General features: G+C 40.4%; 1 protein-coding gene across 11 annotated transcripts in view; it reads left to right on the top strand.

Annotated features, from left to right (window-relative positions):
• Positions 1–14,909, top strand: part of gramd1b (GRAM domain containing 1B) — a 406,068-nt gene that overhangs the window by 270,327 nt on the left and 120,832 nt on the right. The window contains exon 1 of one of the 11 annotated variants that reach the window (XM_033049648.1): positions 12,958–13,031. The exons of 8 other annotated variants lie outside the window; for them this stretch is intronic. In XM_033049648.1, coding sequence (XP_032905539.1) covers positions 13,024–13,031 — 8 coding nt within the window. In that variant the 5' untranslated portion in view covers positions 12,958–13,023. 2 more of the 11 variants (XM_033049651.1, XM_033049647.1) reach the window with 2 other exon arrangements.

Consider the following 14,909-nt stretch of genomic DNA (forward strand, 5'->3'; position numbering starts at 1 on the left):
GGATTGTATACCAAGTTGAATTTGAGCAGAGTACCAGCAAATATGGAACATGAATGATGTCAGGTGGTGGAAATCCACAATGCCTTATCCATTCACATGTTGCATTGTCAGTTAGATAAAATAAATTGTAGACCTCATTGTAAAGCCATATATTGTGGTGTTGAAATGTAACAGCCCAAGGTATGGAATAGAAATACCTAATCTAAAATTTGTTTGTCAAATCTGCAACATGCAGAAATTGCAATGTTGGTGCAAAAGTGCAGCTATGTCTGCTCAATAAATCTACAATTAATATTTCATTGCTGACAAAATTTACCTACTTTGCAGAATGATTCTGTTTGTCATACCCCACTCCAGGAAGTTACCGTTGTAAACATTTGAACTTAATACAATTGTAAGTATAGACTTTCAATCTAATTATTCCCCATATAAAGATACAAAATAATTTGCTTTGCCATGAATCACCATTTCCATTCAACTGCTTGCGTAGGAGGGAAGGGCAGGTGTTGCATATTTATTGTGCTTGCATCTTATCCAGTTCTTATCACTTTGGGGAATGTGTAATCAGGTAAATTCTTGGGGGGAGTCATGTCATTCAACAGAGGGAGCATTACAGGGAAAACCTGTAGGGAATGGCCTCCTATGTTTTAAGAAAATATAGACAATATTGATGTACCTAAGTATTGTCGCTCACTCAGCGGAGTTAACTGAAAAGATATTAGTCAAAAAATATCTGACAAATTGTGATTAAGTTAGCAGGTATCTTTAACAATGAATTACCCTAGGTTTGACACATCACGAGTTAATGTAGAACAGAGAGATCTAGGGGCGTAGGTACATGGTTCCACTGCCAGTTTTCATGCTATATAACTTTATGACTATGTTATGGGCGCCAAAAGAAAACCTTCTGCTGCATGGACGTTTCTTAATAACCGTGACATTTTACCAGGCATATGCATATGCACACTAGTTCCTCGCCTTTCACATGATCTGAACACCTGCCCCTCCTTCGTAACATCTGGCTACAGGTTCCACGTTTAACCATGTTCCTGAACCCCCCCTCCCCTTGACCCCCCTCCATGATCCTGGCCGTGATACCTAACCACATTCCTGAGCCCTTGCACCCTTTTCATTTTGTTGACATGATAGCACATAAAGAAAAGCTTTTCACTATATCTTAGTACACTTAACAATAATAATAAACTAAACTAAACCATTGCACATCTGGGTCACGATCCTAAACCCAATGGCAGGTTCCTGATAGGGCGAGGAATAAATGGTGAACAACGTGTCCTGACCCAAACCCACATATGTGAGGGCATGTTTCTACCTGGCAGGTGCCATCTTTACATGAGCAACAGAGTGTAGCCTGCATTTGCCTTTGGTCTCACTTGCTTCTCATTATTGGGCAAAGTACTAAACATAAATATGAATTATCAAATATTTGGAAAGTGTACCAAGTATATCTTTTATAAAATCAACAGTATTGCATTCCTGTTTAAATTGAACTAGACGTCCTTCTGTTTGCCTACCAGATGTTTACATAGGGTTAACATATTAAACTAATCCAGATTTAGCAGTTTAAAAATATTCAGATTTTCCTGTGCTCCAGTTAAGATGCTGACATATTTAGTTCAGTGGATAGTGAATACATGACTTCATTGTTTTTTGTTCAAGAGCTACCACAAGTTGTTGGCAATGAGAGTACTTCTCATGAAAAGCCATTATGAGCCCAACTCAAGATTATTAGGAGTAATAGCCCAGAGAACTGCCTTTGTACTCTTTCAAATAGTCTTTTTAGTTTAACGTGCATTGTATTATTTATCGCAGCTCAGGAATGAAAGAGAATGTTTTACTTGTCCCAACAGCTTCCAGGATAAACAGCTCTAATCCTGCAAATGTTTATTTCAAACTGAAATTAATTTATAGAATTTCTTAATATTATTAAGATCCAAAAAATATTGACTTAACATTGTGTGGCACAATTTATGTTAATTATGAAGTGATTGTTTACTGTACAAAATATATGTGTATGAGAAATTCACGCTTGCTGAGGCTTTACTGGCACATAAAATACAACAGCACGACAAATAAACATATCATAAATTATGTTAGACGTAGTGCAACCTTAGTAGTGGAATACTGTTTGCACCTTGGATTGAAGACTCCAGAGCAAATTCTGGGAATTGGGTCATTCACAAGGGCATGTGTTTTTTTTTCCTTTAACCCTTCCACTCTCAAAGGAACCAAACTGAATAGATTATTTTGCTGCAGTGTGGTCATGGAAACTTGGGACTGTTACCTTGCAGATCATGAACAAAGTACAAAGTGCTGGAGGAACTCAGCAGATCAGGCATCATCTGTGTAAAGAAATGGGCTGACACGTTTTGGATTGAGACCCTTCTTCAGACTGATGGAGTAGTGGAGAAAAAACTTGTAAAAAGAGATTGGGGTGGGTCAAAGGCTTGCAAGTGATAGATACATTTGAGGAGGGGTGTTTGTCAGATGGTTAGTGATAGTGACAAAGGCTAAAGGAGAAATGGAAACAAAAGAGTGTAAGATAAGGAAGGAAGAGCAGGAGTGAGTTATAAAATCCACGCCTATGACCAATAGCCGTAGGGAGGGACACAGGTGGAAATGGATGGAGAGGGAAAGAGGGGGTTGAAAGGGAAATGGGGGTAGGGAGATGGAAGATGAGCAGAAGGAGGAGGGGAAAGGAACATGGCGATGAGTGTAGTGGGCAAAATGTGTGTGCACTGGGGGTGGGTGAGTATGAGAAGGAGATCAGGACGTTTTATTTGAAATTGGAGAATTCAATGTTTATGCCATTGGGTTGTAGGCTACCCGTGGAATGTGAGGTGCGGTTCTTCCAGTTTATGCCTGGCCACATTCTGACAGTGGAGGAGGCTAAAGGCAGAAAGATCAGTATGGAATGGGAAGTGGAGTTAAAATGGCGAGCACAGGGACTTCCTACTCATGACTTCAACTGAAACATTTCAGTGGTATTACAACAGGAATTTGTAAGGAGCCTGGTAACTCCGTGGACACCCTTCTCTGTTTTGGAAAGTAGTTGGACGTTCTATGTAATATACTGTCTATTTGCAAGATGATTCTTAATGATGTTTGTAATCAATCAAATAATTTTAACATGAATTCTACTTTAAAGGAATGTTGTGCAGCATTGGTAGTTTGTATCAGAAATATTTATGTAATAAATTAGGCTGCCACTGCATGTTGATGTGCAAGTATTCTTGAGAATGCCAGACTGGTATAAATTCTACTTCATAGTCCAAATGTGCTGTGGATATTTCAAATACCATGGAAAATGCATGTAGTAAGTAGACACCCAATTTCCATTAATTTAATTTTAGTGATTTCAGAAAGTTGTTGCCCCAGTGTTTAAAACAAGCATTAACTGAGATTTCACGTGGAGGAAAATTGGTTGTGCCAGGTATAATTTGATATTATGAAACTTTACATCTGTCTATATTGTTGGCAGTAACAATAAAATAATGCAAAATACTTTAACACTTCCTGGTCAGAGTGAATAGTGCCATATTGCTTCATTTCTCTTGATTTGGTTCTTGAAAAGTTAAATTTATACCATTTATGTAACTTAGCATTTATTTAGCCTTTTAAGGAACTTAGCCTCCAAATATATCAGATAACTTATTGTTTCTAAAATGTGTATGTTGACGGAAATACTGTGATTCTGAATTTTAAATGCTGACCGCAGGTGCAGTCTGTGTGGAGTTTGCATGTTCTCCCTGTGACCCCGTCGGTTTCCTCTGAGTGTGCCGGTTTCCTCCGCCATCCCAAAGATTTGTGGGTTAATTATATTCTACAAATTGCCCTGGATGTTCCGGGAGTGGGTGAGAAAGTGGGGTAACACAGATCTAGTGTGAACAGGTGATGGATGATGAGCATGGATTTGATGGGCTGAAGGGCCTACTTCCATGCTGTACATCTAAAACTAAAACTATTTCATCTACTTTTTCTGTGCAATTAATTTTTCTCAGTGCTATTGAGAGAGTATGTGTGTTATAATTTATCAAATTTTCTGTTTATTATTGGATACATTGTAACACGACACAAGAATTAAGACAGAATATATCGTCTTTGATGCTCATGAGAAAGATGAGAGGTTAGTTTATTTGAGCCTCCTCAGGGGCGTTTTTACATTGGCAAACAAATCAATGATGGTAATAATCACAAAGCATTCCTTGAAGTCACAAAACAATGCAGAATAGGACTTTTACTATGAAATACTATTTGGTGCTTTGTATGCCCCCAAGCCAGTGATGTTTTGGGGTACAACACAGTTATAGATTTATCTGGAACATATAAACTTTGCATTTAAATATATAATAACTTCAAAATAAAAACCAAATTACAAGAATATGTTGAAGATTGATAATAATAGATATAACTGGGTTTCAACCTGTTACCAACTTTATATGAATCTAAATCCAGGATTTGTTGATACATTTAAAATTCTCCGTTCAACATTACTTCATGATACATGTCATTCTATCATTAATTTAAGTATTTTCAAAGCTTGTGATCTACAGCAAAACAAATCACATATTAAATGGTAATTGTACATATCCAGGAGCTTAGTTTCAGAAGCATTGAATCATGGTTATTATTAATGCATATCAATGGATCCCCTTTTATTTCATAATAAATTAGTAAAGGAAGTTCATTACTTTTTCTGTATCACAACTCACTCCTTTGATCTTAATTTTGGAGTAGAATACATTGTTTTCAGCTGAAGAACTTAGTATTTAGGTTATAATACCAGGAATGGTAGTTAATAGGAGCTGAGCTGATTCACAAGTGGGAAAAACATGTGAATGTTTAATGCACAGAACAAAAGGAGAGCAACATAACTAAGATCAAGTTTTAATTCTTCTTTCTTGACAGTAGATTCTTAAATGTCATCATATTCAACGTGTGAGGTATCAGATAGTTGTGCTAAGAAGCACTTTGTGGTAGGAAAATTTAGTGTAATTGTTAGTTTTTTTTAGTCTCTGGTCAAGTTGCACAACTGTCTATTGATAATTCAAAAATACAATTCAGATTATTGATTAATTATATAGTCTTTGAACAATGACACTAAAATAAGTAGACGGTGAAGATGGTTATCAAGAAATAATTACACCAGGATCTTGATCAGCTGGGCAAGTGGATTGTAGAATGGCTAATGGTGTCTAAATCAGATAAATGTGAGGTTTTGCATTTTAGGAAGTCAAACCATGGTGGGAACTTCACAGTGAAAGGAAGGGCCCTGGGAGTGTTGTTGAGCAGAGGGATCTAGGCATATTAGAATTAGAATTAGAATTACCTTTATTGTCATTCAGACCTTACGGTCTGAACGAAATTCCGTGCCTGCAGTCATACATACAATAATACAATAATAAACAACAATAAACACAAATTAACATCCACCACAGTGAGTCCTCCAAGCACCTCCTCACTGTGGTGGAGGCAAAAATCTTAGGGCTGCAGTCTCTTCCCTCCTCTTCTCCCTCTGCGCTGAGGCGATACCCCACCGGGCGATGGTACAACCAGTCCCGCGGCTCACCGAACCCCGCAAACGGGCCGGCGCAAACACCGCGGCCCGGGGTGGTCGAAGCTGCCGCCCTCCAGTCCAGCGGACGCAGCCGCTGGCCCGCGGCTGAACCCCGGACTCAGGTCACCGCCGCCAGAACGCCGTCCCAGACACCGGAGCACCGTTCCAGCCCCTAGCCGGATCGCCCTCACATGAGTGCCGTTCCTCCCTCGAGCTGGGCCGCTCCGACGGGAGTGCCGTTCCTCCTTCTAGTACCTGTATCTTTGATTGTGCCTGCACAGATAAACATTTGATAATTTGATAAGCATACAGGGAGCTCTCCAAGGTGCTTACTCACAGAAAACTCCACTATCTACCATGCTAATTTTGTTATTTTTTCTATAAAGTTATTCAGACATGTTGCAAGGAAAATGTTGTTGCAGGGTTTGTTTTTGTCATACTTGGTTTGTTTGCTGAACATTAACACATTTAGTGTTTTCAGCTTCCTTGATAGCAGTGTACTGGAGTTATCAGGGTAATACTCATCTATTTATGCCTTTAAATGTACAGAGCCTCATCTTACATTGTTCAAAGTTATCGGGTATTATTCTCCACATGAAAGGTCGACGAGATTGCTTCTTATTTCAAATTGCTTCAATTTATGGAAATTACTTCATACATTGAAAATCACATTGAGTAGTCACAAATCACATTTTCTGTAATAAAAGCCTCTTTTTTTAATCTGGCTCCAAGATTACAGATAATCATTTACACTGAAATTAGTGTTTTTACTTTATTAACAAATGGTTTAATTGTTAAATGGAAATGGCTAAGTGAGGGACTAAAATCCAAAACACAGAGTTTGAGGGGCATAGTGGCACAGCTGATAGAGCGGCTGTGAGTGCCAGAGATCCAGGTTTGATCCTGACCTTGGGAGCTGTCTTTATGGAGTTTGCACGTTTTCCATGTGATGACATGGGTTTTCTCTGGATGCTTCAGTTTCCTCCTACATACCAAAGATGTGCGGATTTTTAGGTGAATGGGCCTATGTAAATTGCCCCAGGTGTATAGGGAGTGAATGGAAAAATTGGGATAACTAGCATGAACGGGTGATTGATCATAGACGTGGATTCGATAGGCTGAAGGGTTTGTTTCCATGCTGTATCTCAAAATTAAACCTAAAAAACTAATTATCAAGATTGTATATCGTAGGATCGAACCAAAGTCAAAATGTGATAGGAAGATTTATGAGCAAAAAACTAACTGCTGGATGAGTCAGTGGAGGGAAATAGACAAACAATGTTTTGGGCAGGGACCCATCTTAAGACTGATGAAAGTTCCTCCAGCAGTTGTTTTTTTGCTAACGATTCCAGCAAATACAGTCTCTTGTGTTTTCAAAGTGATTTATGGCTCTGATTTCCAATTAGTTTTAATTGGTTTTGCATTTCAAGAGGAAATAATATTTATGGGGAATAAAAGTTTATTTTCAAGATTCTCAAATGAATAGAGCAGAATTTCCCACCACGAGACAAGTAGCTACACTGTTTATTGGTCTAGGTAGTAGGCACAATTTTGCAGATATGTTAGTGTCGACTTCTTGATCAATGCCATCCTGATCCTAAATGTCAAGGCCCAAGGTGCTTATGTAAATAAATGCTCTCAGAACAAAGCAGCTGAAAAATACTGACAGCTGTCCAATCTTTCAATTTGTCCGTGATCGCAAACAAATATTTCAAAAGCAATCAAAGCAATTAAAAATTAATCACATATTTAAAGATTTTATTTAGAAAAATGTTTAAGTGAAAACATTCAAGAAACAATTAAATTAACACAATTAATTCAAAACAATAAGTTGCCAAATACCTTTTGGCTTCAAAAGTTGTTCTCAAATGAGTTGGTATGTCATGCCTGAGGTGACATTAAAAAAAAGGCATTCCCCACCAGAACATTGTGGTTTGCAGCAATGTAGGACTTTGTGGCGTCCACTTTTGCTGAAAAACCGGTGACTGGAACGGCGACTGTCAGAATGGAACACACACACACACACATTGCTTCCTTCATCAGCCAGTTATACAGCGGGGGACAGGGCAAGTGGGGGAGCGCTGTCTGAGTGAAATTCAGTGCGGTACAAAGCCAATATGATACAGACACACACCACGATGAACAGGAAGGTTGGCGCTGTAATTAAGACGGTGAAAGCACAGTGTACAGGAAGGGTCACGTAAGTCCTTTAAAAGAGGGGGGGGGGAAGAGGGGGAGGGGAGGCGGGGTGGGGAGAAGGAGTGGAGACTGCTTTTAAGAAACCAGCGATACACAGCTGTGAAGCTCGATTATCCTTGGTTCTGAAAACTACTGTTTACGTTTTTTCCCCCAATGCGCCAATGAAATTCACCGGTCAGCACCGGCGACAACCTATGACAACCTACGACCTCCTGGCAACCCACTACCACTGCACCTACGTCACGAGAATTCTCGCTACTCTTCATGGTGTCAAAATTCTGGTCGCCGCTAATTTTTCAACATGTTGAAAAATTAGCGGCGACCAGAATGAAGCACGACTAGTTACGAGAATGCGGGGACTACTCACCACCATGCAGGCGACACCCCAGCAAACTCCGGCGAACACGTGGCGACCTTGTGGCGACCTCATAGTCTCCTGTAGTCGCCTAAAAAGTTGCGTGTGGGACAGGCCCATAAGCCTTTATTCCTACTACCTGCACATTTTGCTACACTATATTCCATCTGCCACTTCTCTGCCCACTCTCCCAACCTGTCCGAGTCTTCCTACAGAATATGGAGCATTTGAAGTATGACATAGTTCCTGAGTTGGATTACAGAAATGGACAGCTGCTAAGCTGCACACAGAGTTCAAATATCCCCTGAACTATTGTGTGACTATCTAAATAATGTAGATGTTACACTTATAAAAACACACAGTGTCTTTTCCCCCAGTCCCCTGACGATGATGTAAGAATATATCACTAGTTCTCCTGTGGGTCTGTTGTAGAGCAGTTTCCAGGTCCCTTAACAGGTGAAAAAGTAAGCAAACAGGAAATTATAGGCTTTGTTTACAGAAGCTCATTTCTTAAATTGAGTAATTTTATATAATATATTTGTAAACATGAATTGCAGCATCTTAGGTCCACGTGCAAGGTTTGTGTCTTTAAATAAGCAGATAATGGGATCAAGACTAACAGGCCAAGATTAGATAAGCCATAGATAGACACAAAAAGCTGGTGAAACTCAGCAGAATGTTTGTGTCTATCTTCAGTTTAAACCAGCATCTGCAGTTCCTTTCTACACATTAGATAAACCATGGTCTTTTTGAATGTTACTGTAGTTAAGTGTAAGACACATTGGCTTCTGTTCCTTTTCTGTTATGGGAGTTCAAAAAGGCTTCTTTTTACAAGCAAATCCATTTATTCATGACACGTTGAATCAGATGGATATTGAGACTAATTCAGTGGTGGTTTGATTCAGTGGTGGAATATATTGGTTGTGGGAATCTGCCTGTTGCTAAGGAATGTTTTGTTGCTCTCCATATCAGCACTGGCTGACTTTTAAACATAATTGTACATGAACCATTTTTACATGTTTTTCACAAGTCATTGAGTGTTTTGTATATGTACTGACCACTTACCATAAATGGACATCATCTACGCACAACAGTTCCAAGAAAAATATGTGAAGCCACACCAGCCACTATAGAGATTTTATTTGACTTGAACAAAGCCTTTGACTGCCATCACTATGGAGGCACTGTGGTACATTCTCCTCAAATGTAGACTGTGTTATTAACAGATGGGTCTACAACAGAACCATTCTCAGTGCAAACCAATTTAAAAAAAGTGTGCTACACTTTTCTCAATCCTGCTTTCTACAATATTGCATGTCATCTCCATTTAGAAGTAATATACATCTGTTGAGCAGTACCAAGGTTACACAAACCCCAGTAGGAAAATTACAATACGCAAACAGGGCTTGAGCTTGCTTATGCTCAGAGCCAAGCTTCAAGGCAGTGTCAATGCTTTCATATGACAGGATGGTTTAACGCTCACTGTCCTAAACTTGAGAGTCCTCTGTCACCCTTACGTATGTTGCATCACACTGACCTCCAACAATCAATGTTTAGAGCAGGACTGTTGATAAGGTGCAACAATTTCCATATCAAGGGAGGCATCCCTCAGCAAAGGTAGCTTTTATTATATAATTCCCCACTGTCTGTACAGAACCAGGGCAACCCATGGCAGATTTAAAAATAAAAGGATATTTGAAGATCAAGACCTGTGGCTTGGCCTAAACCTGATGGTCGATTGGAAGGTAGAGGGGGGAGGGGGGGGGGGGGGGGCAGAGAAGCAGGTGAGAGTCCATGTGGGCATGGAGAGGGGTGGTTATTACCTAAAATTGGAGAATTCAATGTTTATACTGGTTTCTGCCCTTCCCCCACCACCACCATCTGCCTGATGAAGTGTTCCAACCGAAACATCACCAATCCATGTTTTCCCGACATCCTGTTCTCTTCCAGACTATCTCCATAATGTTCATGTCCTAATTGTACTCAGTAAGCTACTGAATGTCAGGCAGCCCATGTCCTTTGTATGCTTGACCCCAGAATCCCCAGACACACTTCTCCGACCTCTCAAGGAAAATCATCCTGAGGGCCTGCCTAATGGACCTGTCCCACTTAGGCGACTTTTAAGGCGACTGCAGGAGACTATGCATTCGCCACATGTTTGTGGGTGGTTGCCGGGGAGTCGCCTTCATGGTCATGAGGAGTTCCCACATTCTGGGAACTAGTCGCGGCCTCATTATGGTCGCCGAGAATTGTTGATTTGTCGCCTGTTGAAAAATTAGCGGCGACTAGAATGAAGCCGCCATGGAGAGTAGCGAGAATTTTCGTGCCGTAGGTGGATTGTAAGGAGGTCCTCGTGGGTTGCCAGTAGGTCGAAGGTTCTCTTAGGTTCCCGTAGGTTGTAGCCGGTGCTGACAGTGAATTTCATTGGTAATGTTAAATGTCCGCCGAACTTCATAGCATATGGCATATTAAAAGTTGGCTGGCTTTTAAAAGTTGTCTTCACTCCTTCTCCCTCCTTCTCCCCCATTCTCTCCCCCCTTATCCCCCCCTCCTTTAAAGGACTTACCGTACACTGTGCTAGGCGCCTTAATTACAGTGCCAACCTTCCTGTTCATCGCGGTGTGTGTCTGTATTACCTTGGCTTTGCAAATTTCAAACAAAGCTCCCCCCGCTTGCCGTGGCCCCGTCTTTGCGACGTGTTTGTGTGTGTGTTTGTTTGTGTGTGTGTGTGTGTGTGTTCCACTCTGACAGTCGCCATTCCAGTTGACGGTTTTTCAGGCGACTGCCGGCAACTTGACAGTCGCTGGCAGTCGCCTGGAAAATCGCCTAAGTGGGACAGGCACATTAGAAGAAGAAATACATGTCAAATATGCTACTGTAGAGAAGAGAGAAAATAGTGAAAATGAGGAGAAAGGGTTAGTGCTGAATAGAGGATGGGAGAATAGAGATCAAATTTAAGAAGTCTGAACCTGGTATTTTGGGGTGATTGATGACCAAAACAAAGATTGGACCCTGTAACAAGAGGGGTGATGGGACAGGTTGGCAGGGAAAGCAGAGGCCTCATGGAGATCAGAAAGGGATTCTGATTGTGAAGTGGAAGTGATTGGTTGGTGAAAACCCTCCTGGTTATAGGATCCCGCACGTGAATGCATAAGCACGTTCTTCCTGGATTTTGCAGAAATTCTCTTTACAAAATTACAGAATAGCTACAACATGGAAAATAGCCATTTGAACCATGGACTCGATACCAACTCTGTGTCATTTTTCGACCCATAGATCTTGCAGATCTTTTCTTTCAGATATTTTACCAGCTTTTCTTCGGTTGGATGTGCTTTCACAGCTATCCATCACAATTTTATTTCCTGGTCTTAACCACTTCCTGTTGATCTCTATAACTTTAACACTCTCATCTTATATGTGCGTGTGTGTGGGTGTGTGTGTGTGTGTGTGTGTGTGTATATGTGTGTATTTATATTTTGACCAAAATGCTATGCGGTAACGATAAAGATTTTACATATTCTGACTCGCATTTCTCCCCTCTAAGCAGTGATCACTTAAGATTTGATGCTATATTTCACGACTTATTGGTGATTAAAGTTTAAAATAAGACAAAACTGCCTTTCAAGCTTCGACTGATGACGTCACAATGAGGTGGGCGGCCACGATGGCTCGGGTCGGCGCCCGTTTCACACACAGAATATTCCACGAGCTTCGAGTGACGTCATGGGGAGGGCTGCATTTAAATTAACGTTCCGCTTTTTCCGATCCGGGCTTCTAACCGTAATACCCCGGCTGGGGTTTTACGCGGCCATCAAGGAGGCATCGAGACCGCGGCGGTGAAGGAGACATCGAGAATTTCATTGTCCTACTATCTGGGACATATGACAATAAAACACTTGACTCTTCAGAGGTTAAAACCCCTTTCACATGAGTGTTTTTATCCCTTTGCCTGTAGCTTCCTTGACCATAGCTGTTTTTTCCCATTCTAGTGATTAATGTTCTACTGTTTCATTAAATGCTATTTAATATATATTAGATATATTTTTAAATTGCTTTTATTTAATGCAGTATTGGAGAGTTATTATATGTGAACCTCTGTAATAGGAATAGTAATAGGAATTCCCACGCACAACCAAGTAACCAAGGTACACAAAATTGCTGGGGAAACTCAGCGGGTGCAGCAGCATCTATGGAGCGAAGGAAATAGGCGACGTTTCGGGCCGAAACCCTTCTTCAGACCAGACCAAGTCTACTTTTTTAGATAAAAGCCTAGATTCTAACTCTCCATAAACTAACTATGGGTGTCCCATTGCGTGCGGCTGTTCGGGTTACAAATATTTCTTGTTCACAGAATTTGTGAAACGGAATAAAATTTTACTCTCATGGAAAAAAAAATCAGCACACAATTAATTTTCTGTTCAATTTGCCTTTCTTGTCACATTCTTCACAGATGATGCTGCTTCACGTTATGGCTATTTTTTGATTCGGATTGTTTTCTTGGACACAAACCCCCCCCCCCCCCCCCCCCCCCATCTATATCTTCAAACTTTTATATTTAGAATAAAATATGGGACATTGCAGCAATTTAGGAAAGGAATATTGTAATTATATTGCCAGTGTGTACAAAATAGACTGTGAGCTATCTATTAGAAAATTCCAGAAACCAGGTAATTGCCTTATTGGGCTATTATCGTGTTTGGGTTTGCAATGGTTAAAAGCAGCGAAGGAGGGTCTTGAAGTAATGCCATTGATGAGGCAGATTGGTTGAGCTAGCATTGATGTGGACATGCAGCCATACCGGCCCAAACCGAATGATGTCACCTCCATTCATGAGGATCATGAATAATTCAACAACTGGCAGACTGCACCAAGCAGCAGCATTTTGTAAAACAGCATGAACCGGTGTGTGCTTTGTGTGTGTGTTTGTGTGTGAGGAACAGGACTGGAAAAACAGCAAAAATAGAGCAATGATCGAAGAGTACCTGAGTGGGTTGCTTACATTGCCGAATTTCCTATTCAAAAACAGGCTTTGACTTCTTTAAATCAGGTCTTGAGCTGGTAGTGGAGGTGAGTATCCTCCCACCTCCTCACAGACCCTGAATGTATGAATGAAGCTCTCGTTGCTTGTCAGTGTGCTGCTGTTCTTAATGGCTTCCAGGTTAGTGTCACTGCTTAGGCTATATTTTAACATTTTTTTGTTGTGGTAAAAAAGGTCCCAAAGCTTTTTTTCATTATTTAAATATATTTCTAACAAATGGAAGACAGACCAGTTAGAATTCTTGTATTAATTTCAGCAAGAATCAATAGTAGGGCTCAAATTCTTTAAAACTGCATGTCTGTCTAGTAGTGGTTTCTAGATTATTGCTGTCTTTTGTTTTCCAGGCATGTTTATGAAAGCGATTTAATTCTAAGGTCTTTAAGGGAGACTGGGGGAGGAGGGAAGGATTTCACTTGTAATCCTGAGGCCTAGTTACGTGGTGCATTGTTATTTTTCCTCTCGTTAAGATGTAGTGCGGTTGATTTATTCACCGTGCTATCTCTGTGTTTTCATAGAAATTAAATTGAACTCTGCACATAAAAAGAACGCTCAATTCTGAATGCGTCATACGTGGGTGCAGGGGCTGGCTGGCATCAAGGACTGGAGTTCGAACCAGTGCTGCATGCAATGCAGAGCATTGTCCATATGTCTTCCCAGTATGTATCATGATCTTTAATCCTAAAACACCAAATAACATCCTTTATTTAAAATCTCAGTAAGGGTCACTGAAGAGACAGTGTGCACTGCAGTTTTGAGCTTCGTGTGGTCGTCTCTCATTTATCCTGATGCATGCAGTTAACCCTTGCTTATCTCCAAAAACAGATTTTGTAGCATCCCAAACAGATTTTGCATGCATTTATCTAAAAATTGTATTTGAGTTATTAGCATTTCATTTGTAAACACCTTAATGCATTGTGCTTATAAATAAGTAGCAAATAAATAGTTTAATGTTGTGTCGTGAAGTGTTGTGTCTTTCACTGAAGCTAAATCTGTACATTTTACAAGCCAATCTCTCTGGAGATGGCCTGTTGCATATCCAGGACCAAAACAGTAAATGTCATCGATTGACAGCTCTCAGTTTACCAAGCAGGCTTCCACGTAGAATCTTTTGCACACCTAATTGAAGGTTTCCAGCCAAAAATCAAGATTGGTGGTGACAATCACATGAAAGAGAGCAGGTTGTAACTGTTGCCAATCTTGATCCAGAATCCACTGCATCTTGATTTACAATGGCATTGACCTTTCAAGGTATGTTGTTTCTATTTGAGTAGAAAATGACAACTTATAGATACATTATAGCAGACCTGCACATTAACATGCATGGTGCATAACGTGCAATAGAGTCGTGCAAAATGGGATGCAAGTAATTTGACTGTTAAATCTGCTACCTGACCGTGTCTGTCAGCTGAAAGAATTTTGCAAACTTCAGAAATAAGTCAGAACTCCATACTTCCGAAAATGGCCTGTGCAAACATAGTGGTGTTTTAATGTAGGAAGATATTGGAATACTCTGAAGATATGATGGTAACCGTAGCTGTGAATTGTTAAAACTTAACATGTTGATTATGTTTGACATTTCATTTGCACTACACCACTTAGGCGAATTTTTAGGCCGGAGACTAGGCTGTCGTTGGGGTGTCGCCTGTATGGTCGTGAGTTATCTCCTCAGTCGCCCAAAGAGTCATAGCGTTTTTCTGGTTGCCGCTGGATTTTGAAATGTTCAAAACTTTTCGGTGACAGTC

The sequence above is a fragment of the Amblyraja radiata genome, chromosome 33 (genome assembly GCF_010909765.2).
Source record: "Amblyraja radiata isolate CabotCenter1 chromosome 33, sAmbRad1.1.pri, whole genome shotgun sequence".
NCBI lineage: Eukaryota > Metazoa > Chordata > Chondrichthyes > Rajiformes > Rajidae > Amblyraja > Amblyraja radiata.